Here is a 25730-nt window from a genome sequence, read left to right as displayed (position 1 = left end):
AACCTGCCCCCTCCATCTCCCCTATGCCTGTCACCTGTCTTAGGTAGAAATCACAGGATTCTGAAGTCACAAAGACTTGGGTCCAAATCATAGCTCACCCATTTATTGTTCTTGTGTGAGTCCTTGGGCAAAATCACTAATATCTCTGAGCATCCCTCCACTCACTGATCAATCTGGAATAATAATGTTTCCCTGTGGTGGGTGTTGTGAATATTTACACAAAGTAAAAGCATGGATTTACATAAAGGACCCTGCAAAGGACCCAGCACACAGTAAGTGATCCATAAATGCTACTTCCCTTCCTTTCTCCTGTCCTGTTTCTCAAGGCTCCATGCACTGGTCCACTGGTCTCTCCTCATGTCCCCTCCTGGTGCCAGGACACTCTGCCAGCCACTCCTTTTCCCTGCCTGCTGGAGGGCCAGGTGCTCCCGCCCTCCACCCCCCGCCCTCCTCCTTCCCCTGGGCCCTGCTCCCTGCCCTCCTGGGCAGCCAGGGCAGCCAGGACGGCACCAAGGGAGCTGCCCCATGGACAGGGCCCCACAGAGACAGCACCGAGCCTCACAGGGTAAGAGGCCCATGGCCCTGCCTGCAGGTGGAAGAGACTGCCGGAGGTTCAGAGGAGGGGAGAAATGGGAAGAGAATGGGCAAGAAGTGAGGAGGGGAGGGAGGGACAAGAGTGCAGAGGAGGAAGGCCTGGGTTGGGGGGCAGCGCAAGAGGGTGAAACCGAAGGAGAAACTGGAGGAGGGGCTGGGAAGATGACAGAGGAGAAGAAATCGGAAAAGGAGAGAAACAGGAAAGAAAGGGAGAAGCGGGAGAAGGAAGGAACAGGTTGGAGGGTAGATGGGAAGGGAAGAGCCCAAGTCAGGGGAGCCAGATCTAGACCTAGCAAGGGGTCAGAATGCGGATAGGCCCTCCCAGGTGTTGGCCTGCCCCAGGAGGCACAGGGACACTGCCTCCTTGATCTGGCCAGGACCCCAGGCAGCAGTGGCTGGGAGGCTGGCTGCTCCACTTTCTGTTCATTCACCAGTGGAGAAACCTGTCCTTTAAGGAGTGACAGACTTGGGGAGTGTGGCAGGGGGAACCACACCCTGTCAGCTGCCCACGACCACATAGCCTGGCCCTTTCCTCCCACTCACCCAGGGGTGTGGGATTTCATCTCTGCAGAGAATGTGGGGCACTGGGCCATCAGCAGGCAGGGACAGAATGTCAGGCCGTCCTTGGCCCCACCCATGGTCCAAGTCAGGAACCCCCTCAGAGCAGGATCCCAGGGCCACAGGCTTGGTCAGCTGTGAGCATGGAGGAGGAAAGTTTGAGGGCCAGAGCCACTAAGCTCCAGGGCCACCTGGTGGAGGAAGAACTGGCTGCCTGGGTGAGCAAGGGGAGCACCGCCACCACAGGACTGCTGTGAGGTGTAAGGCTAGAGGCCAGGAGCCGGTGCCACGTCAGGGAGGAAGCTGGGTGGGGCCAGGCAGGAGCAAGGGGAGGTGGATGGGGCTGGGTGGGGCCTCGCCACCTTGGGGCAGTCTTTTCTCCTCCCTCACCCCAGCAGAGCCCAGAGCCCAGGCCATCAGGCCACTGGCCTCCACACAGCCCAGTGAGCACGGCCTGCCAGTGGGGAGCATCTCCTGGGCAGAAGGGCATTGTGTGTGTGTGTGTGTGTGTGTGTGTGTGTGTGAGAGAGAGAGAGTCAGGTGTCGAGACTGAACAGCAGAAGGAAAAAAATAACAGAACAGAGTCAGAGGTTAGGGAAGCTATAGGGGGTGTAGGGCATGGTTGAAGGGCTTTCTGAGACAAAAGACTGGCCCTCTGCTCTGTGATGAGCTGCTATGTGGATGTAGGAAATGGACCAAGGTCTGGCAGGGGAATCCTCTTTCCAGGGGCTCCCTGGCTAGGTGTTTCATAGATGATAACTGCATGAATGGGTGACCCCCGCAATCATGCTCCAGTGAAGGCCCTCCCCTCAATGGTTGCTCCTCCTGGAGGTCCACGCATCCCTGTGACCCCCATCAACCCACTCATGCTCCCTACTGCCTAATCTCCACCCAGATCCGGCCACGCAGCAGCAACAGAAAAGGGATGCCTTCCTTTTCAGGCTGGTAGGCCGGGGAAGCCTGGCCCGTGGAAGCCAGAGAGGGGTCTCTGTTTGCAGCTCTCCCTTCCTCTTCCTCCAAACATCCTCTCCCCCTCCTCCCAACCCTTGCATCTCTAAGCCCTGGTGTTTTCAGGCATAGATAAGCAACCAAGAGACTTCAGTCCCACAGAAATTTAGCTGTGGCTGTAGGATATTTCTTGTGCACCTCCAGCGAACCAGGTACTATGGAGGGCTCTGGAAATTACAAGGTGAATAAGACTGACACGGTCCCTGCATTCACAGGGCTTTACAATTTGGCAGGGAAGACCCATTTCGTAGACAACGACACAATTACAGCAGTTAGGTGACAGGTGACATGGTGAGTGCCAGGAAATAAAATGCAAGGAGCTAAGTGTGTCAGCACGAGGTCAGGGGAAGGGGGTGTGTGTGACTTCTCCAAGGAAGAGACATAATCAGAGACCTGAGGGAGAAAGAGAAGTTGGCTAGATTAAGGGGTACAGGAGGGACAGGCATTCTAGGCAAAGGAGTAGCCTGGGGGAGCCCCAGAGGCGGTGAGGAGCCTGACAATTCTGGGTACCTGGAAGAGAGCCAGCGTGGCCCAAGAGCAGAGGAGGAGATAGGGGCACTGCAGGGGGTGGCCTGTCTGCCCTTCAGACGCCAGGCTCTGAGGGAAGGATGCAGCAGTGGGATCCTAGGAGTAGGGGAAGTGTCTCAACTCCTCATGGTCTTCAACCTTTGACGTCAACCCCCTCTCTTGTCTTTACAGAGCTGCTGGCTGCAAAGAAGACCCACACCTGTGAGTAGGTGGTCCAGGGCAAGAAAATGGCTGGGGCACAATGAGATGGAGAAGAATTCAGCAAGTAATCTGGTGGGGGACTGAGGTTGGACAGAGGTGGAGGAGTCAGGAAGAAATGGCAGGCAACAGGAAAGCAAGGGGAGGTGCGAGGAAACCACAGATCAGGGCAATGGGAGGAGATGAGGAAGAAGCCTAAGCATGAAAGGAAACACTGTAAAGAAACCAGGGAAGAACAAAGGAAAAGGGAACCGCCTTGTGAAAAAGGGCGAGGAGAGATGCTGGACAGAGACAGGGAGATGGGAGGGGGTGGGGGCGGACTGCTAGGCCGGGGAAGGAAGGAGATGGAGGTAGGGGAGTGTGCAGAGGCGAGGTGGCCTCAGGAACTCAGCGCTGCTGCCATGGGAGGAAGGGAGCCTGCACCAGGCTTTTTGTTGTTGTTGCTGTTTGTTTGTTGGTTTGTTTGTTTGCTTGAGACGGAGTCTCACGCTGTCACCTGGGCTGGAGTGCAATGGCACAATCTCGGCTCACTGCAACCTCCACCTCCCAGGTTCAAGCGATTCTCCTGCCTCAGCCTCTCGAGTAGCTGGGACCACAGGCACCCGCCACCACACCTGGCTAATTTTTGTATTTTTAGTGGAGGCGGGGTTTCACCATGTTGGTCAGGCTGGTCTCAAACTCCTGACCTTGTGATCCACCCCCCTTGGCCTCCCAAAGTGCTGAGATTACAGGCCTGAGCCACCTTGCCCAGCCTGCACCAGGCTTTGTGGTGCTGAGCCAGGTTTGGTGTTCATCTCTGTGGTTAACACATTCTGAGGTGTGAACAAGCCTGAAGCCAGCCTGTGCAGGACTAGAGAGCAGGAGAGTTTTATCTCTGTAGGAAACAGAATGGACAGGGGCACTCTGTGTCCTGGGGCCCTGAAAGCCAGACTACAGCAGGTAGGAAGGGCACTAGAGCTCGGAGAGGACTTCCCAGTGGGTGCTAGTGAATAAGCATCCTCTCTAGGAACCACTCAGCACATCAGCTCTCCTCTCTTAGTTTGTGGCAAAGGCTAGTCCCCCAGAGAATGCACATAGTCCCAAAGCTATGCCCATTAGGGCCACGCATGCCCTTCTGTAAGCATAGGTCCCTGAATCGACGAGAATCCCTCCAGGGTAGGAGTAGCCACACCATTTCTCCATGGCTGTCCATGAGACAAGTAGAGACATGTCGGAGAGCAAAGCATTGCCCTCCTCCCTGAGCTGGGCAGCCCAGGGCTGAGGGCCATCCAGGATGCTACCTCCTCCTGGGTGGGGGTTGCTTTGCTCAGCATAATCCTGATCAGTGTTTCGCCTGCCCCTAGCCACAGGGCCCCACGGAAATGCTGAGCAGGGCCCCAGGAGGAAAGCGGGTCAGGGAGTGACGCGGGTGAGCTGGGGGAGGTGGGTCACGGACCATATGTGGGTGGGGGGAGTAGGGGGACTTTCGGAGCAGTAGGAACTGGGAGAGGTCAACCCCTATTCCTTCCTTTAACCCCTGACCTCAGAAACCTCAGCCAGGACCATACCTCCTTATCCCTTTCCCAACCCACCGGGCCTCATGTCCCCACCCCAAGAGTCTTAAGGATCCAGGCTGACAGCCTCTCCCCCGCTCCACAGCCCAGCTCCTGAAGCCCCAGGAAGGCCCGGGAAGGCAAGGAAAGGCCTGTGCCTGGATGAGAGGGTCTAGAGTCCCAGCAAGATTAGATACCCCTCAGGAGTTTGCCCCACAGAATCCAGGAGACATTAAGGCCTCCCCCAGGCCGAGACTCTGAAAATTGGCTCCTGAATTGAGACAACCCCAAGATGGGGGTCCAAGATGGGGAACCTGGGGGAACTCCCCAGACCAAGAGGGAGCCTGAATACTGAGGGGCCCTGAAAGCCCCCTTTGAGAGCTGACTCTCAAAGCCAGCGTATAACACAGAGCACATAAGAGGCTGAGAAGGCCTCTGGAATTGTTTGGCCTCTGAGAAGGATCTCCCTCCCCCAGGCCAAAAAACACTCCAGAGAGACTCACATGCCAAGGGACCTCCCAGACTGAGACACCCTCAAAAGCAGACTTGAACCAGAGAAACCCTCCCATCCTTCAAGTGGGATCCGAAGCCAACCCGCCTGGGCTTGAATCCTGACTCTGCCACTAACTAGCTGTGTAACCTTGGACAGGTTACTTAACCTCTGTGTATCTCACTTTCCTCCTCGAAGTGAGGATAATGGTAGCTACTTCATAAAGTTTTTTTTATTTTTTCTTTTTGAGACAGAGTCTCACTCAGTTGCCCAGGCTGTAGTGCAGTGGCATTATCTCAGCTCACTGCAACCTCCGCCTCCCAGGTTCAAGCGATTCTCCTGCCTCAGCCTCCTGAGGACCTGGGACCAAAGGCGCTCACCACCACGCCTGGCTAATTTTTGTATTTTTAGTAGAGATAGGGTTTCACCATGTTGGCCAGGCTGGTCTCAAACTCCTGACCTCAGGTTATCCACCTGCCTCAGCCTCCCAAAGTGCTGGGATTACAGGCGTAAACCACCACCCCCGGCCCACATAAAGTATTTTGTGAGGATTAGATAATCCACATAAAACATTGAGAACCATTTCTGACACATAATAGTAAGCACTATTATGATTATGAGCATAATGATGGTGATAATGATCATTATCTACACTCCAATTTCAGCAGTTTGGCTCCTAAGGAAATTTCTGATTTCCTTCTGCGGATTGTGGGTATTTGCCTGGTGATTATCACTGCTTCTATCGTTTCCACGTATTCCCTAGCACAAGATATACGTGGTGTTTGCAGGGAGGAGCGTGGGCATGGGGGTGGTAGGACAGCCCCCCAGGCTGCACCACACTGGGCATGGCAGTTGGCAGTCCACAGGGTGTCAGGTGGCACATGCCACCACCCCAGGCAGACATCCTGTGACTTACCTCTGAAAACATCCCTGTCCCTGAAGTCACCTGGCAAAGAGGGTCAGGCTCGGAAGGTCCTCAGGGGGAGGAGGAGTAGAAACCTGGCCTCAGGCTCATGTGAGCTCCATTCCGGCTCCCCAACCAGAACTACCCTGGCGGGTGGAAACAGCTTTTACCGCGTGTGGCTGTCGCATGTGGTTTTGGAATTTTCCAACGCCCCCTACGATTGGCTGCCCCTCCCCTCACACCCTGCCCCAGGCCCAGATTGGCCACGTGGGGCGCCTGTCATCCTACTCACTGCACCCCTTGGGGGTGGGGTGGGGGGTTGTCACTTGGCCACCTGTGTGGTGCGGAGCTTAAACCCCCCAGCCCAGAAGCACTGGGGGAGAGTTAGGTGCAGAGCTTCAGGCTGAGGCACTGCTGAGAGGGCCTCGCCCCGCCTCTGCTGCCAGCTGCACCCCACTCTTGGACCACCCCCTGCTGAGAAGGACAGGGAGCCAAGGCCGGCAGAGCCAAGGCTCAGTCATGAGAAGTAAGTGAATGGGGCCACCTGGGGGCGGGGGAGCCTGGACCCCGTCGTCACCCCTCTGGAAAGGAGGATGTCTTGGGAGCAGTGCGAGCAAAGCTGAGTGCTCCTCCCTGGCAGGGTACGTCCTGGTCAAGGTCAAGATCTGTTGGGAGATGGGTGGAGCAGCTGGGGAGTCCTGCTGGCCAGGCGGCTCCCTGACAGCAGTGATGGTAAGAGGACTGTTGAGGATTTCCTGAGTTCCAAAAAGAACCTCCAAGAGTATCTGAGGTATCCAGGCCCCCCATTTTACAAAAAGACTGAGAGCCAAGGAGGCTGCATAGTTCGCCCAAGGTTACGCAGCTGGTATCTGATGGAGGCTGGTAATTACTAGGGGCCCTGAACGCACTCTCCTGGCTCCTGTTACAGTGTTTCCCTCTGTGCCTCCAGCCTGCTTGTGAGGAAAAGGAGGCCAGAGCCGTTGCTGTGCTCTGAAGCAACAGGACGGCAAGAGTCAACTGAGGTCGGCAGGCAGCAGGGCTCAGAAACCCTGCATCCAGGCCTTAAAGCCATCAGGCTTTCTGCCCAATCCAGGGACATGAGGACTAGGTAGAATCCAGTCAGGGCGCACCCTGGCACATGCCTTTGTGTGTGTGTGTGTGTGTGTGCACGCAGTTCTCCAGGGTCAGTCCTGGAGTTCCACCCATTTGACGGGGGAAGCAAGGCAGTGGAGATGGTCTTGGAAAGACCTCAGCCTCACCCTTTTCCTGGCTTGGAGCCCTGGGCCAACAGTTGGTGGGCAGATGTCTGGGGTTCTGTGCCTTCCAGCAGAGCAAGGGTGGGCAACCTCAGGAAGTCCCCTGTACTCGTTGTGAAGGGAAGCCAAGGTGAAGGAGGAAAAGGGAAGCCCCATGCCCCTATGGCTGAGGCCTGAGGCAGCCCCAGCTTCGACCTGGGGTCTTCCCACAAGCCACAGAAGGGAGGCCGAATTGAGTCCTGGAAAGACCCCTGGACTGACAGTGTAAGACCAGGCGCTTGTGCCACCTGTCACTGGCTGGCCATATAGACTTCGACAAGCCAAGTCCCTGGGCCCTGGTCTACCATCCGCAAAACAAGGGAGCTAAATTTTAAGATAAAACAACAAAACCAACTATGGAGAGTCTCGCAGTTCCAAAGGCCCAGGGCCAAGAGAGAGCCCAGTGCCCTGAGACAGGCATCCCCAAGGGTGATGAAGGAGACTCAGCTCTCCCAGAAGTTAGAAGGAAGGGAAACCAAGGAAAGAAAAGAGTTCCACTTCTGTGGTGGGGACTGAGGCCACAGTGCAGGCATAGGAGCTGGAGTGGATAAGGAGGGCTGGGGAGAAGAGCCAACAGCTTCCACACAGAGGAAAGGGCCCCTTGGAACTTCAGTTTCCCTTCTAGCTTCTCTCTATTAGCAGCAAACGCTGGCAAACTGGTCTTCCCAGAGAGGGCCCCTAATGAACAAATCAACCCTGGGATGATATGACCAGGTGTGCTTCCAGCCCAGCAGCAGAGCAGGAGTCCCCAGCAGGGGCTGAGGGAGACACTTGGCCAGCTCTTCATTATACCTACCCCCACCACACACACACAGCCCTACCCAGGCTGGGAGGTAGGAGAGAGGGCCTCCTTCGACGAGGGGGTCAGTGCCACTGCTCCTTCTCACTTTGACATTGACGGGTATCTCATAGCCCCAAGTTATCTGACCCCAATGAATGCCAGCCACCACCAGCCCCTCCAACCACCGATGGCGAGAGTCAAAGCACGTGGGGTTTGGGACTGTGACACACCCAGAGACCAAGGGCCTGGCAAAAGGAACAGAAACAGATCAAGAAATAAGGAGAGATGCAGAGGCCCAACTCAAAGGGCAGGTTTCTGGAACACTTGAGGACAGAGTAGTGTCCAGCTGGAGGTGTGGATGGAGAAACACCAGTAGAGCCAAACGTATGGAAGTGCGGCTGGGCGTAGTGGCTCATGCCTGTAATCCCACTTTGGGAGGCTGAGGCTTGAGGCCAGGAGTTTGAGACCAGCCTGGACAACAAAGTCAGCCCCTGTCCCTACGAAAAAAATTTTTTTAATTAGGTGGGCATGGTGGTGTGTACCTGTAGTCCCAGCTATTCAGGAGACTGAGGCAGGAGGATGGTTTGAGCCCAGGAGTTCAAGGCTGCAGTGAGCTATGATCAATGTCACTGCACCCTAGCTTGGGTGACAGGGTGAGACCCTGTCTCTTAAACAAACAAAAAAACATGAGGGCATGAAGCCCAGAAACAGAGCTGAAGTGCAGAAGATCACAAGGCACATAGACACAGGGAGAGGCGGAGAGAAAAGATAACTGGCAGTAAAGGGAAGACAGGGAGACACAGGGTCTAGGAAAGTGGTAAGGGGGAAGTAGGGTGGCTCTGACAAGGATGGCACCAGTGCCCTGCCATCCGACCTGCTGCTGTCAAGTGGAGAGAATGTGTCTGTACGCCAAAGAGACTCCCAGCCAGCCAGAGGGAGGGTAGCCCAGACATCTTCCCCTAAGGGCATGGCCAGTGTGGCACCAATAGGCACTTAGGCCCTGGCATTTGGCCTGGATGGGGAGGTGGGAGGCCGAGGGGTGCGAGATCACTGTGAACTGGTCTTTCTTAGGTTTGGTCATGATCATGAGGAACAGTGGGCCAGGAAGAACTCCAAGTCTCCAGGGTACACAGATATCACCCTGAGAGCCCAGGGTCATCTGAGGACTCTGTGAAGGGCTTCTTCCTTCCTTGCATCACTCCAGCACCCTTCTCTTTCCCCATCTTCCCATTCCTAACAGAAATACCAAACCCCCGAGCCCAAGGCACTAGACTCTGAAAAGACTCAGCTTGTCCCAGCAAAATGAAAATATGTGGTCCCTACCAGGAACTCCTCCCCATCCCCTGCCTCTGTGCTGCTGACTCAAACTAACAAGTAACAGGACTTTCTAAGGGCTAAGGGCTCTCCCAGGCAGGCAGCCCAAGGCCCTTGCTCCAGTTCTCATATGGCTAGTCCTTTCTGAGGTCTCACCTTCACGCCTGCTGCTGCAGTGCAGCCCCTTCCCTGGGGCTCTGAGGCTCAGAAAGGATGGAGATGTCTATTTTGGAGGAGGGACAGGGACAAGGCCGGGCCTCAGGGTCAGAGCCAAGGTCTTTCTGGGTCCACTACACTCCTGGGCAGCAAAGGTGCTCTGGGAGAGGGGACAGACGGCCCTGGAGGCAGGGAAGGCGCCGATGGTAACGTCTGGGCTCCCACTCGCCAGAGCTTCCTCCTGGTGATTCATCCCCTCCCCCATTCACTGGTTGTTTTCACTCGCCTTTCTCCAGTCCCAGACTGCGGGGGTGGCGGAGGCACCAGGAGGGGGGGTTTCGGGTGGCTGGCTGGCTGTCATTCATGGCTTTTCAAAACCCCAGACTCTCCCTCGCCCACCTGAGTTTTAGCTTCACTATTTTCTCAGCCCTAGGATCTGGGTGTTTCAGCAGAAAATTCTCACCAGGAGCTGCGGGGAGGGCCCTGGCCTGGGCTGGGGTAGTGTTCACCAGGTAGAACCACTTCTTCCCCGGCCCCCATCCAGCCCTCCCGCTCCTGCTCCCCTGTGGTGGCACCCACCACCTTGGTTTCCAGCTTTGCAGAAGCTGGGGGAACTGAGAGCTGAGAAAGGAGGGAGGCTGGTGACAGGTTGGGGTGTGCAAGGGACCCCTGCCCAGAGCTGTGGTCTCAGTGGGGATTGAGACAGAGCGTTCTGGCTGTGGGGAGAGGAGGAGCCTAAGCTAAGGAAAGAGATGTATTCCTCTTTCTCACTCACTCATTCATTCTGCAAAGAGAGGCATACCAAGATGTATGGAAACCTAGTCTCTACGCTAAAGGGGCTGTGGTGTTCCCGAGGAGTCCCCCAGAACGCTGTTGAGATATATAAGTCGTCCCACTTGGCCTTGGAGAAAGGGGTAAGGGCAGGAGGAGGCTGGGACCTCAGAGGATGAGTTGGGACAGAGGGAATAATATCTCTTGGGATCTTTATACAAACAGGAGTCCTGGCTTTAGTTCTGTGGGTTTCCTCTGTGAATTCTGTTCCTAGACCACCACACTCACCTCACAATGCCAGATCTGCCACTTCTGGCCGTGTGACCTTAGTCAAGCTGCTTACTCTTTCTAGGCCTCAGTTTTCTCGTCTGTAAGATGAGGATGATACTGGCAGGGCCTACTTCACAGGGTTGTTGTGATCATTAAATGAAAATGCATGTAAAGCCCGGCACAGAGTAAGAATTCAGCCAATGCTTATGTCTATCATTATCCTTTCTCCTTAATCAGTATCCACTGGAGAAAAGGAAGAGAGAAAGAGGAGAGGAAAAGGCCCAGCTCTAGACTGATGAGGCACCAGGAGGAGATGCGGGGTTCCTCTGTGTGAACCCATTCTGTACCATGATGGTTGGGGGGTGGTGGTTCTGGGGTTTGAGGGGAGAGATCCCCCTGGGTTGCAGCCCCTCCCCTGCTCCTACCACTTCCTCTCAGTGGCATAGGGCACCTGGACGGGGCCTAGGGTTGGCTTCCTAAGCTGGCACAGGGCCAGGCTCTGGAAATACTCAAAGAGCACTATCACTGAATCTCGCAGCTGTGAGAGGCTCGATTAGAGGAGGATGGAGGACTTTGCCTCTACCGTATTTCCCCTCGTAGGAGGAGCTACTAGGATGCTCCTGGGGATACTTCAGTCTCTAAAGCAATCCAGAGGAGATTCAGGTTCTTTTTCTAGTATAGTCTCACAATGAAGTTGTAGAGGTCACACTGGATGGCAGAAAAAATAGAAGAATGAGCTCAGGAAAAGATCGCCAACCCTGGCCCCACTTCCTGGAAAGAGCAGCCTGGCAAAAAGGCAGGAATAGGGACTAAGTTCTTGCTACTAAAAGTATAGGCTGAAGACCAGCAAGCTTAGGCACCAACTAAGAGCTGACCAAAGTGCAGAATCTTGAGCCCCACCTCAGATACCCAGGTAATCTTGTTTGAGATGCAAAAAGCCATAGTCATTAGATGTCAGTCATTAGATGACTTAAGGAGCTGGCGTGTGCATTTGGGCATTTGTCTCTCCTTTTGGAAGCATGTGGAATTGGAGTTTTCTTTTGGAGAAAGCCGTCTCTCAGGAGAGAGCTACAGTGAGAGAGCTGCAGGTGAGATGTAAAGATCTTTCCAAGACAGCAGGCGAGGGTAGAGTTAGGGCTGCCATGGGAGCAGTGGTGCAGGGGCTGGCTCGAGGTTCCTGACCTTTGCTTGGCTCTAGTTCCTGGCACTGGCAGGCCCTTAGATGGTAAGTTCCTGGCAGACCTGGCTCCTGGGCAACAGTTTGAGTAATCCTGTGATTACTCAGCTCCTTCTCCCCAATCTGAGTTCCCACCACCTGCTGCTTCAGGGACGTGTCTCCCAGGGGTAGCTTTTGAAGGTGAGTTATCATCAGAGGTGTTTTCAGCTCCTCTCACCAACCCCCAAGTCTACCAGCCCCCTTCCCGTTCTCCCCCACCCCTTCTCTACAAGTAACACACACATTTATGTACACAGCACTGGTACTTTCTGTCTGAGGTTTGGGTAGATGGCATTGAAGGGAGTGCAGGTGGCAGGGGAAGGAGGGGGTAGCAGGACTAGAGGGCCTGAAGTGCTGAGGGGGCTATGGGTTGGGCAAAGGCCAGGATACAAGCGTGAATTTTCTATCTTTCAGTGTTTCCGCAGCCATCTCTCCATCCCTAAGTCTATGTCTCTGTTTTTCCTGGTCCCAAACCTCTTGGTGTCTCTAGCTCAGTGAGGGTAGGGGGTCTGACATTCCAGCTCAGAGTCTTTGGCCCTGTGTGCCTGTCTCACTGGGTACTTCTGTCTTGGACTGGGAGGATGGAGGATGGGCTGACCGGGTGACTGGAGTCCAAGGCTTTGGTGTCCCCCAAACATGGGTATTTGTGAACGGGGTCCTTGACTGGCCGCATCTTCCTGAGAAGGTCAGGGTCTTGGTGACACTGTTGTGAGGTTCCTAGGGCCAGGAGCAGCAGTGGGTCAAGCATGGGGCAGGGAGATGTGTGTGGGGTCACCCATGTGGTCAGCACACACACGCACACGGATGTGGGTCTTGGAGAAGGGAAGAGGCAGGGAGGCCTGTGGTTGACTGCTGGGCCAGAGCCCGAGTTCCCACTGTGGCTTGGCCTAATCTCCCTCCCGCTTACGTTTTTGAGTGGCCTACGTTGGTTTCTCCCATCTCTGGTCTTAGGCCACTGAAAAGAGAGATGCCGCAGTGTTGAAGGGGGAGGTGTTGGGCAAGAACAGAGTCCACAGGGCCCGAGTGCTCCTCCCAGCCTTACCAGGCCCACTGGGCTTCTCGGCCTCACCTCTGCTCAGGAGTAACTTGAATACACAGTGCTTTCCATGGGTGATGTCATTTCATTACTCTCTGTTACCTACAATCACCCCATGGACAGGCAATAATATTTTTATCCTGATCTTGCTGACAAGAAAACACAGGTCGAGAGGGAGAATCTAAGTGACTGGAAGTACGAGTGCCCCCACATTTTCTGCCCCCGTTCCAGACACCAGTGCCCTTTTATTCTCTCTTCCCCTCCATGCATTAAAATCTGCTCTTAATTTACTGGAAAGAATCTGGAAAGCTCTCTTACCGCCTGGTCCTGCGGGGACCACAGCTCACAGCGTGAGCACTGGAAGCTTGCTACCGGGCAGGCACGTGTGGCTGGGGGTTGGGGGAGGAATCAAGTGCTAACGAAGGGATTTCGGATACCCATATGCCCTGTCCTCGTCAGGGGCAGCTACTGCCTCTAACTCACTTCAAGGCTGGCCTGAGGGATGATGGTTTAAGAATGATGGAAATAATATTTTGGGGAATGGCAGGCAAGCCGTGGTCTCTCTGCCCACTTCACATCAACAGGCCCTACCTGTGACCAGCATCCAGGCCAGGGACTGGAGGTGAGCTCACAGCAATGTGCATTCGCCCTCCAGAGAGGCTGCCACTTCTTTTGCCCCTTTGGTGGGAGACATGTCATAGATTAAAAGGGGCTTTTGCCCTTCTCTTCACTTTTCTGGCCTGCCCTGCCCCAGGGCTCTCCACTCAGAGGGGAGGCAGCAGGTCAGTGATGGCGGAAAAGAGACGCGTATGCTCCGGGAAATGTTTAAAAAAAAACAAAAAACAAAAAAAACCCTATAGTAACCAGGGATCCCAAGCTTTGCCCAACTACCTTTCAAGGAAGAGCTGGGAGAAGGCCTCCTTGAAGCTCAGCAGAGAGCCGTGGACATTGACAGGGACAGGGCAAAGCAGAGATGAGCCTAGGGCCAGCAGCGACTGGGGAAGGGAAGCAGGTACAGGTTACAGTGAGTTCAGTGGGAGAGAGAACCTGGGGTCCTAGTGCCCCATGAGCAGATGCTAACATACAAACATGCACGTGCGGACGCAGGAGTAACCAGATATTTCGTAGGCTCACAAATGACACGTACTTTTCATGCATATGCACACACACAAGCACGCCTTCAAACATACCCACTGATATGTGTACCCTAAAAGACAGGTACACAGAGCAGCATAATGGAAAGTTCGGGGGAACTGGGATATAGACCCACCTCTCAGGCAAACTAGCCTATGACCCTGGTCCAACTGCCTTGCCTTATCTGGCCTAGTCCTTCATTGGTAAATGAAGAGGTTGAATGAGATGGTGTCTAGTCTCAGCCAGTTTTAACACTGATGATTCATGTTCACACAAATGGATACGGATGCCCTTGTACAAACATAAGTGTTCACACTCAGACATACGGATGTACACAAAGCCACCCTCTCGCTGCTCTGGGGCCAAGAGCCTAAGAGCCCTGGCTAATTCTTTCCCTGGGCTCTCAGGCATCCAGCAGAGCTGGGATGTTGAGACCCAGTTTCCTGGGCTCCTCCCTGCCACCCCCTCATCCCTTCTCTGTATAGCCCCTCCCTGAGCCTTCACTGACTGGCTGGGAAGAGCTGGCATCTCTGCCTATCCCCCACCCCGGGTGTACCACATCTTCCTGCCATACCCTACACTCTGCCCATGGGAGCTGAGCCCCAGTGGGGGAGGGAGGCACAGAGGAAGCCCCTTGGGCGGGAAGCAGGTGTTGTGAGGCAGTGAGCAGTCCTATGTCCCAAGGAGGGAGGGAGGCAACTGGAACTTTTCAACTCGAAGGGCTGAGCAGGTGGCCCCTCTGCAGCTGCTTTCTCTGCCTCCGTAGCACTGATACAACTCCCGGCCGCCCCTCAACACTCCCCTCCTCTGTGAAACAAACACAGCTTCCTCACATCCTTTGCTGAGAAGCATTTGGCATTTCACTTCCCCTTCCATTTTGCAAGAGGGAAACAGCAAGCTGTAGCTGGTTGGAGAAGTGGGGGAAGCACCAGGTACCTGTATCTGCAGCCCAGGTACATAGTGGTTGAATGCAGAAAAGGCTCCTGGGCTGACCTACTTCTCTTTCTCTCTTCCAGCACAAATTGAAGTGATCCCTTGCAAAATCTGTGGGGACAAGTCATCTGGGATCCACTACGGGGTTATCACCTGTGAGGGGTGCAAGGTGAGTCGTAGGCATGTGTATGCATGCATGTGTGCGTGTGCACACTCACACACACACACACACACAGCGTCTCCTTAGAGATAAACAAGGGGCTTAGTGGTCTTTGTTCTGACTCCAGGGATGATCTCCTGGGCAGCCAAGAAAATACCTGAGTAGTGCCTCCCTGGAGAACCCTCAACACTGGCAGGGCCCTGTCTTAAGCTAGGGAAATGACTGCAGGATAAATTGCATTTACACAAATAGATGGAGGCGACAGAAAACTGACAGGTCGCGGAATGTAGAAAAGCTGCCAGAGCTTGTGGGCTGGAGGCGTTTGTGAGTGAGCTGGGGCTGGCCAGGATAAGCAGTCTTGCCCTCCACCTGCTTTCCCCAGGGCTTCTTCCGCCGAAGCCAGCGCTGTAACGCAGCCTACTCCTGCACCCGTCAGCAGAACTGCCCCATCGACCGCACCAGCCGAAACCGATGCCAGCACTGCCGCCTGCAGAAATGCCTGGCGCTGGGCATGTCCCGAGATGGTGAGGCCAAGTCGACAGTCCCCTGGGGTTTTCCTGGTGTCTCCGGAGGGGCAGCCTGGCCTGCTGAGCTAGACAAGGCTTAACCTGCAAGACTGCCCATCCTCTGGTCTGCTCTCCGTTCCTCCCCCTTACAACCCCTTGTCTCCTCCCCTGACGGGATGGATGGTCACCCCATCAAAGTTCTTTGGAGTCCCCAACTTTAGGCTTTGCTAGAACAAACCACCTCTTTCCAAGGTCCGATACCTCTTCATCTCTTCTTACTTGGAACGAATTCTCCTCACTCTGCTTCCCTCTGGCCCAGCTCCCATGCAGCTCTGGCACCTTCCCCCGCTACCCCATTGCTGTAGTTCTAGCTCTATCTCCCTTCCTAGTCCCCCATTCCCATACTTGGACACGGGACTGTGGCCAGGAATGGAAACAGAATTGGCCTGAGAACAACCAGAGAGTGGTCATGGGGGAGGGCTGGTGTGTTCCTGGTGCCTTATCCACCCTTCTCACCCACCACCTCCTCACCGGTCCCCCTCCGCACCCCCACCACAGAAGGAGCCCAGGGTGGAGCTGGGGGGGCATGAGGTGATGAGGAGCCAGAAGGAGCCCGTCAGCACTTTTCAGTGCCCAAAATAACAAAGCAAAAGGAAGCACGCAGGGGTGCAAAGGGGCAGGCGGGGCGAGGGGCTGTGCCCCCACACCTGGGAGGGGTGGCGGGGGGAGTAAAAAGGCAGGAAAGAGAGAGCAGAAGAGGATGTTCAGAAACAAGCCGCGGAGCCCGGGTTGGGCTGTGGTGAGTATCTAGGTCACCAGGGAGCCTGCAGGCCTGACCACAGGGAGACCTGTGTTCTCAGCTCTCCTCTTCCTCCGACCCTCCCAGAAAGGCGAGGTGACCCCAATACAGCCTGAGGCCCTCTGCGCGACCACCCCCAGCCCCAATATCTGGAGGCCAGAATCCCCAGCCTAGACTCATTGCTGGAATTTTGCCATGATTCAAAGCTGATTTAGAACTTAGAAGATTTTGCTTAGCAGATTGAAATGGCAGGCTGGACAGACCCCAGAAGCAAACAAGAGTGAGAGGTGGACGGGGTCTTGAGCATAAGTTCCCTAAAGGCTAGAAAAACTGTGCCTGGAGTCAGTCATTCAGAGAGCAGCAAGTTAATCCTTTAATGACCAAATGCCTGCTGCCCCTGCCCTGTGCCATGTTCTCCTGCCTCATAAACCCCTGGTCCCTGGACCTCTTTCAGCTGTCAAGTTCGGCCGCATGTCCAAGAAGCAGAGGGACAGCCTGCATGCAGAAGTGCAGAAACAGCTGCAGCAGCGGCAACAGCAGCAACAGGAACCAGTGGTCAAGACCCCCCCAGCAGGGGCTCAAGGAGCAGATACCCTCACCTACACACTGGGGCTCCCAGATGGGCAGCTGCCCCTGGGCTCCTCGCCTGACCTGCCTGAGGCTTCTGCCTGTCCCCCTGGCCTCCTGAGAGCCTCAGGCTCTGGGCCCTCCTATTCCAACAACTTGGCCAAGGCAGGGCTCAATGGGGCCTCATGCCACCTTGAATACAGCCCTGAGCGGGGCAAGGCTGAGGGCAGAGAGAGCTTCTATAGCACAGGCAGCCAGCTGACCCCTGACCGATGTGGACTTCGTTTTGAGGAACACAGGCATCCTGGGCTTGGGGAACTGGGACAGGGCCCAGACAGCTACAGCAGCCCCAGTTTTCGCAGCACACCGGAGGCACCCTATGCCTCCCTGACGGAGATAGGTGAGCAGCTAGGGGGAAGGGAGAGGGTGGTAGAAATGAGGGAGGGGTTTCCACCAGCACCCTATATCAATCAAACATGAGCCTGAGGGAATTGAGGGGTCCGGATGAGGGGCAGAGGGAGGAGGTGGAGCAGGATAGGCCAGGCTGAGAAGTGCCCTTGCATGAGTAGGGGTAGGAGCTGGCTGAGATCACGCCATGCCTTCCTTCTTCGACTCCAGAGCACCTCGTGCAGAGCGTCTGCAAGTCCTACCGGGAGACGTGCCAGCTGCGGCTGGAGGACCTGCTGCGGCAGCGCTCCAACATCTTCTCCCGGGAGGAAGTGACTGGCTACCAGAGGAAGGTGAGGCCAGGAGAACTGCAGGAAGGGAACGCAGCCCACCCCCACCGGGAGAGCTCAGAGATGGCTACCTGCACACACTTGGGTACTAGGGCAGGGTGGCACATCACAGACACAGGCTGGCCAACAAGCATGTGCACACCCTCTAGTACATTTGTGAATGTGTATATCTGTTTACACCCCAGCAGATGGATGAGCGCTTTTCCTTAGTCCTTGCCTGTTAAAATTGTACCTGGCCTTCATCCTACCTCCTCTACCATGCAGACCTTGGTGCACTCTCCTTCCTCCTCTTCCATCAACAATAACAATAATCAGAACCCTGATTACCATTTGTTAAACACCCCTTCTCTGCCAGGCATTGTGCTAAACACTTAACGTAAATTATCCTCAGCCCCTACCACAACCAACCTATGAGGGTGGCATTTATTCCTATTTTCAACAGACTGAAACTGAGCCTAGAGGGGTTAATAGATTTCCTCAAGGTCACAAAGTGGTGGAACCAAAGTCAAATTCAGATTCATCAGGCTCCAAAGTTTATGCTGCCTTTTCGATCACACTCTCATGATACCACCTGCTCTAAACACACTCGCTTGGCACTTCACATTTGCTTCTCTAGGTTACTGAGATCTTGGGCATAACCTTTGTGGGGGAAGGGGCAGCAGTATGTCCTTTTCACCTCAACGAGATGTACATTGTTGGAGGGCAAAGCTGTATCTCATACTTTTTTGATTTTCTTACAACAGCTAACTCGGTGTCAGCAGCCGGTGGGTGCTCAGTGTGTGGGACTCACTGGCAGGAATCACCCTGAGTGCATTTGTCCTAAGACCAGGTTTTTGAAAATGCTAGTTGAGAACATAGGAGTTCAGAGCCTACCCCTTGCAGTTTATTAGGTGGGGCTCCAGGGCTCAGGACGATCACGGGGCCACACAGAGCGTACAGCAGGACCCTCCTCCCTCCCTGTAGTCCATGTGGGAGATGTGGGAACGCTGTGCCCACCACCTCACCGAGGCCATTCAGTACGTGGTGGAGTTCGCCAAGAGGCTCTCAGGCTTTATGGAGCTCTGCCAGAATGACCAGATTGTGCTCCTCAAAGCAGGTGCTCAGGGATGGGTGGGCAGGCCTGGGGGCAGGGGGACAGAGCACAGCACGGGGCAGAGCCAAGTGGAGGGAGGTGGCTTAAGGAAATCAGGGGGACAGAGTCAGATCCTGGCTTTGCCTGACACTGTCCCTGCATCTTCTCTCCCCACTGCCCAGGAGCAATGGAAGTGGTGCTGGTTAGGATGTGCCGGGCCTACAATGCTGACAACCACACGGTCTTTTTCGAAGGCAAATACGGTGGCATGGAGCTGTTCCGAGCCTTGGGTGAGGGGCAGGGAGAAATGAGAGAGAAGATTCTGATGCCAACCCCGGGCAAAGCTTCGTGACCCAGGGCACCCTCTTTCCAGGGCTCTGCTCTAAACACCATAAGGGCAGTGTCCTCGGGCACCATCGCTCCAGCCACTCTCTCACTTTTCTCATTTCCACTCCAACAGGCTGCAGCGAGCTCATCAGCTCCATCTTTGACTTCTCCCACTCCCTAAGTGCCTTGCACTTTTCCGAGGATGAGATTGCCCTCTACACAGCCCTTGTTCTCATCAATGCCAGTGAGTGTTGCTGGGCTTGGGTGAAGGACATTCAGGTGGCAGGGGCATGGCAGATATTCAAGAAGAGTCTAGATCTTCAGATGTGGTTAAATCTGGGAAATAGTTTTAAATAGCAGAATGAGCCCTACTCAGTATTGCTATAATATAAAATGAGCTAAAATAAAGATTCAGAGGACTCTCAGAGAGGGACAAGAGCAGCATAATGTGGGGTTGTGGGAAGTGGGGAGAAATGAGGTTGAGAGGAAATGAGCCACTTTCCTGATAGAAAAGTGTCTGATTGTTAGTCTATGGCAGTGACATCATTGTAGCACACATCAGAATCACCTGAGGAGCTTTAAAAACTATTGCTGCCTGGGTCCCACTTCCAGAGATTCCAGTGTACATGTGCTTCGCTACTTATGATGGGGTTATGTCCTGATAAACCTATAAGTTGAAAAATGGTAAGTTGAAATTACATTTAACACGCCTAACCTACTGAACATCATAGCTTAGCCTGGCATACCTTAAACGTGCTCAGAATGCTTACATTAGCCTACAGTCAGGCAAAAGCATATAATACAAAGCCTATTTTTAAATAAAGTGTTGAATAGCTCATATAATTTATTGAATATGGTTCTAAAAGTGAACAGCAGAATGATTGAATGGGTGTTCAAAGTATGGTTTCTACTGAATGCAAATGGCTTTCTCACCAACATAAAATTAAAAAATAGTAAGTCAAATCGTCATAAGACTGGGACCATCTGTAATTGATCAGGGGTGCACTGAATTTTAACAGCCACCCCCAGGCCACCAAGACTAAGAATCACTGCTCTGTGTGAACTAATTTTAAGGCTGTATGCCTATAATGGGAAGACTCTGGATAGCCTATCCACTCCCCTGGCATGGAGTAGCTGGGCTGAGCCAGCTGAATGCTAAGTATTCCGAGAACCTAGGGAAGTGGGTCAAGATGCTAACCTGAGTTTGCAGATCGAGACTATCAGTCTTCTGGCTCTGCCAGTGAGTGGACACCTAAATATGCCCCTCAAACTAGAGATAAAAACTTTAAAGATGACTTCTGGGTATTTTATAGAATCAGGGCAAAAGTTAGCCACAGATTGCTGCAAGCCCCCTGGTGCAGGCCTGGGCACCTTCAGGAAGGCCACCTCCTATCAGGAGACTTTTTCATACATCGGGGAGCTCTTTTCCAACTCTTGTTCCCCCTATGACAGAATCTTAGTGCCTAGCATTGAAGGAGCTATGTGGAATATCAGGTGACCAGGGAGAAGGTAGCGTGGAGTCAGGAGATCAGAAGTTCTCATACCTTTCATCTCTTCCCAGTTCTCCTTGTAGACAGTTAGCCAAGCCCAGCGTCCCAGAGCTTACCATCATCAAACCAAGGCACATACATGCACACACTCAGCAGAGAAGACCTCTATCCAGCACAGATGTCCAAAAAGATACACCCTTTTGTTGGGAGTTAACGTGCACCTTCTTTCTTGTTCTCATTACGGTCCCACCCCCTCCTCCAGACCGGCCAGGGCTCCAAGAGAAAAGGAAAGTAGAACAGCTGCAGTACAATCTGGAGCTGGCCTTTCATCATCATCTCTGCAAAACTCATCGCCAAAGCATCCTGGCAAAGGTAGGAGCAGTCCCTGGAGTAGAAGAGGCCAGGCCCATCGCCAGCTCTGTGACATCAGAGTTTGCGAGGGCCGGGTTCTGCGGGTACAGAAGAGGAAGTGCGGGAATACCACGCTCTGTTAGAGAACTTGCATCAGCAGTGGGAACTAAGGGAATGAACAGCTACTTCCATGTGCATGAAGACTGGAAAGTTAGAGAGCCTAGAATTGGGAGGGACCTCCAGGGAACAATTCAGTTTAATATAGCCAGCACTTACCCAGCACCTGCTTATATAAGGCACTGTGGAAAGATACAGAGATTCGGTTGCTGCCCCCACCAAAAGATTTTAATCTGGTATGAAGAAGAGATCTGTGTATCACTAACTCTAACACAGAGTAGAATGTGGTATGTGATATAATAATAATGCAATTAACAGGGTGCTTTTGCTGACATGCTTTCTCATCCTCATGGCAACACAGTCAATAGGACAGGTGTTCAAATCTCCCTGTGTAGCAGCCAGGCACAGTGGCTCACGCCTGTAATCCCAACGCTTTGGGAGGCTGAGGCGGGTGGATCACCTGAGTTCAGGAGATCGAGACCAGCCTGACCAACAAGGTGAAACTCCGTCTCTACTAAAAATACAAAAACTTAGCCAGGTGTGGTGGCAGGCGCCTGTAGTCTCAGCTACTTGGGAGGCTGAGGCAGGAGAATCGCTTGAAACCGAGAGGCAGAGGTTGCAGTGAGCCAAGATTGTGCCATTGCATTCCAGTCTGGGCAAAAAGAGCGAATTCTGTCTCAAAAAAAAAAAATCTTTTTTTTTTTTTTTTTTGAGGCGGAGTCTCGCTCTGTCACCCAGGCTGGAGTGCAATGGCCAGATCTCAGCTCACTGCAAGCTCCGCCTGCCGGGTTTACGCCATTCTCCTGCCTCAGCCTCCCGAGCAGCTGGGACTACAGGCGCCTGCCACCTCGCCCGGCTAGGTTTTTTTTGTATTTTTTAGTAGAGACGGGGTTTCACCGTGTTAACCAGGATGGTCTCGATCTCCTGACCTCATGATCCGCCCGTCTCGGCCTCCCAAAGTGCTGGGATTACAGGCTTGAGCCACCGCGCCCGGCCAAAAAAAAATCTTGTAGCTATCAGGAGACTTCAGTGACTTAAATGAAGATTGAATCCCAGTGCCCTTTGTGCTTTTTCTATCCCTATGTCCCCTATGTATAACTATAATAAGAGACACCAGAAAAATGTTATGAGAGTATAAAACAGGGATTAAAAATAATTTGGGGGTAAAAGGAGTGGGTCATAATACCTCCCAGGGAAGGTGACATTCATACTAGGCCATGAATGTTGTAAGATTTTAACAGGCATTCATGGGTAAATAAGGCATTCCAGTTTAGGAACAAATAGAGCAAATATATATATATATATATATATATATATATATATATATATATATATATATATATTAACAACTCATTTCCCTGGGGGTCTAACCAAAAAAATGGATGGGATGAGTATGAGAGGCTGGGGATATTTGCTTTATGGGATTTGGGTGTGGGACTAGGGTACAATGAAGACCAAGAACAACAGGAGCAAAAATAAGGAGGCAAAATAGTGCATACGTGGAGAATAGCTCATGGTACATCCTGACTAAAGCGTAAAATCAGGAGCTGGGATAGACCTATGGGGCAGAAGAGCACCAGATGATGAGCCTGAAAATTAGGTCAGGGGCAAGTCAGAGAGGACTTTCAATGCCATATAAGAGTTAAAGCTTTATTTCTAGGCCACAGGGAGCTCCAAAGGCTAGAAAAATGACACAATCAGAGCTGTTATTTAGGCAATTTACTTTGGAACCAGTATAAAGGAACCATTTATGTAATTATTCAAGCAGGCCTTTGCTATGTGCCAGGCACAGGGCTGGGTGTTAAGGATACGGCAATGACTTACACCGTCTGTGCTCTGAAGAACTTGAACTTTAATCTGCTACAGGATGGATTTGAAGGAGGAGAGACAGGAATCTGGGAGAGCAATTGGAAAGGAAATCTGGTTGGATCTGCTTTCAAAATACATCACCTTCCCTACTATTACCACCACTCCGGCCCCTACCAGCTCTCAGCTCTCACTTGGACTTTAAGAGAGGCCTCCTAACTGGGCCCCTGTTCCACCCTCGTCTGCCCTGTAGCAACCACACCACACCTACTCAGCACCCACGGTAGCCCTTTTAAAAATGCAGTCTCATCATGCCCACTCCTGTGGTTTTTTTCTTGCTTTTTTGTTGTTGTTGTTTGTTTTGTTTGTTTGTTTGTTTTGAGGCAGAGTATTGCTCTGTCGCCCAGGCTGGAGTGCAGTGGTGTGATCTCGGCTCACTGCAACCTCCACCTCCCTGGTTCAAGTGATTCTCCTGCCTCAACCTCCTGAGTAGCTGGGATTACAGGGGTGAGCCACCATGCCTGGCTAATTTTTGTATTTTTAGTAGAGACGGGATTTCACCATGTTGGCCAGGCTGGTGTCGAACTTCTGACCTCAGGTGATCCGCCCACCTTGGCCTCCCAAAGTGTTGGGATTACAGGTGTGAACCACCACGCCCGACCTTGACTCCTGTTCTCAGCCCTCCTGTAGCTGCCCGTCATGCTGAGAATCAAATCTAGAGTCTGTGTCATGGTCAAGTGGCTCATAACATGATCCCTGCCTTCTTTTCTCACCTGATCTTCCACTGTCCCTTCAAACACCCATTGCAGCCACACTTGCTTCCTTGCTATTCCTTGAACACATCAAACCCGGTCACAGGGCTTTTCTACCTGCTATTGTAGTCACCTGGAAGGTTCTTCCCCCAGTTTTCCAAAGGGTTTGCTCCATCTCTTCATTCGAGAGAGGTTTTTCCTAACCAGTAACGCCATATAAAAAGCTTTAGTTTTCTTTAAAGAACTTATTATCTGACACATTACATATTTATTTTCTGGGCCCCTCACCAGAATGTAAATTTAATCAAGGTAGAGATTATACTTTATTGACTGATATATCTGATATATCACTAGAGGCCATCACAGTGTCTAGCTCAGATTCAGATGGGTTCTCAACAAATATTTGTTGAATGAACAAAGGAAGCTATTGCCATAGCCCAAAAAAGCTCAGAATGAAGCAGTGGGGAGGAAGAGAAAGAATTCAGGGATCTTTCTATATGAAGGGATCACACCCTGCTGCCTGCTTTTCCCTGACTGCCTCTTTCCAAGGAAACTAAGCTAGGGGGAGGGAGGCAATGGCAGGCAAGACACATTTTTAAGCCCCTTGGTTACAGAGGAGACTGCAAGAGATAAATTGTTCTTTCAGCCTTGCTCCGGTGAGGTCTCCCTGCCTCCGTCTGCTCACTGATTTCTGCGCCTTTTTCACCTTCCCTTTGGCTGAGTGCTGGCAGCGTTGGTTTGACTTGCAGTGTTAGGCGCCTGCTTAGAAAGTCTGTTTAGTTCAAAGAGTTATTAAGCATTTGCCATGTGCTAAGCATTATGATAGGCACAGAGGAGACAGGGAAAGAGAGACCCCAGCTAAGGAGCTGAAATCTAGGGTGGGAAGGCAGACAAATTGGACCATTTTCCTGCAATGTGGTAAGTGCTACACAGAGGAAAGCCCAAAAGAAGGACCTTAATCCAGATGGGGGGAGTTAGGGAAGTAGTCTTAGGAGAGGTGACACTAGAGGGTAAGAATTAGGAACAGGAAGAGGGAAACAACATGGCAGAGGCATGTGACCGCATACAACAGGAGTCACAGTCACTCTTATAAAAGCATGAAGTGCACATTAGAGTCTTTGATAAGGTTCAGTCTAGAAGTATTGGGAACACAAATTGAGGGCTTCACCCAGAAAACATTCACCTGTCCCCCACCCACTCTCGCTTCCCTCCAGTGTCCTGAACACACTCGTACTTCTACCAGTGGGATTTGGCTGGTACCAAAGTGCCAAGTACATAAGGGGAAGGCAAGGAGGGTTGGTCCTAGCCCAGGAAGAATGAGCAGACTTCTTTGCTCTGAGGAGAGCTGAAGTATTGACCCTCCCTTCCCCATTAACCCATATCCAGCTGCCACCCAAGGGGAAGCTTCGGAGCCTGTGTAGCCAGCACATGGAAAGGCTGCAGATCTTCCAGCACCTCCACCCCATCGTGGTCCAAGCCGCTTTCCCTCCACTCTACAAGGAGCTCTTCAGCACTGAAACCGAGTCACCTGTGGGGCTGTCCAAGTGACCTGGAAGAGGGACTCCTTACTTCTCCCTATGGCCTGCTGGCCCACCTCCCTGGACCCCGTTCCACCCTCGGCCTTTTCGTTTCCCATGAACCCTGGAGGGTGGTCCCCACCAGCTCTTTGGGAGTGAGCAGATGCTGCGATTGGCTTTCTGTCCGCAGGCTGGCCTGGCAGTGGGACAATCGCCAGAGGGTGGGGCTGGCAGAACGCCATCTCCAGCCTCAGCTTTGACCTGTCTCATTTCCCATATTCCTTCACACCCAGCTTCTGGAAGCCATGCGGTAGCTGGGATATAAGGACTTCTGGGGGACCAAGCCATCCTCAAGAAAACAGGAGCATCCAGGGCTCCCTGGATGAATAGAATGCAATTCATTCAGAAGCTCAGAAGCTAAGAATAAGCCTTTGAAATACCTCATTGCATTTCCCTTTGGGCTTCGGCTGAGGGAGATGGATCAAGCTCAGAGACTGGCATTGAGAGCCCAGAAGGACCCGTATAAAATGAATCTGGAGCTTTACATTCTCTGCCTCTACCTTCCTCCCAGCTCAACAAGGAAGTGTTTGGGCACCCTACCCTTTTCCTGGGGTCTAACCAAAAATGGATGGGATGAGGATGAGAGGCTGGAGATAATTGTTTTATGGGATTTGGGTGTGGGACTAGGGTACAATGAAGGCGAAGAGCATCTCAGATATAGAGTTAAAACTCAAACCTCTTATGTGCACTTTAAAAATACACTTTAGGCCGGGCGCGGTGGCTCAAGCCTGTAATCCCAGCACTTTGGGAG

General features: G+C 52.9%; 1 protein-coding gene across 2 annotated transcripts; it reads left to right on the top strand.

Moving 5' to 3' along the window:
• The first annotated feature begins 423 nt into the window (after positions 1 to 423).
• On the top strand, positions 424 to 25559 carry RORC (RAR related orphan receptor C). Of its 2 annotated transcripts, XM_009181299.2 has the most exons (11): positions 424 to 565; positions 2860 to 2889; positions 14802 to 14887; positions 15261 to 15402; positions 16638 to 17150; positions 17369 to 17490; positions 18451 to 18583; positions 18742 to 18849; positions 19020 to 19130; positions 20639 to 20748; positions 24789 to 25559. In XM_009181299.2, the coding sequence occupies exons 1-11, from the start codon at positions 526 to 528 to the stop codon at positions 24948 to 24950; spliced, it is 1557 nt and encodes a 518-aa protein (XP_009179563.1). In that variant the 5' UTR covers positions 424 to 525; the 3' UTR covers positions 24951 to 25559. The 2 variants fall into 2 exon arrangements, with proteins under 2 accessions (XP_009179563.1, XP_009179570.1); XM_009181306.3 differs by lacking the exons at positions 424 to 565; positions 2860 to 2889 and adding an exon at positions 6019 to 6338.
• The last annotated feature ends 171 nt before the right edge of the window (positions 25560 to 25730 follow it).

Source organism: Papio anubis, chromosome 1 (genome assembly GCF_008728515.1).
Source record: "Papio anubis isolate 15944 chromosome 1, Panubis1.0, whole genome shotgun sequence".
Taxonomy (NCBI): Eukaryota; Metazoa; Chordata; class Mammalia; order Primates; family Cercopithecidae; genus Papio; species Papio anubis.
This window is presented reverse-complemented; position numbering and strand designations above follow the sequence as displayed.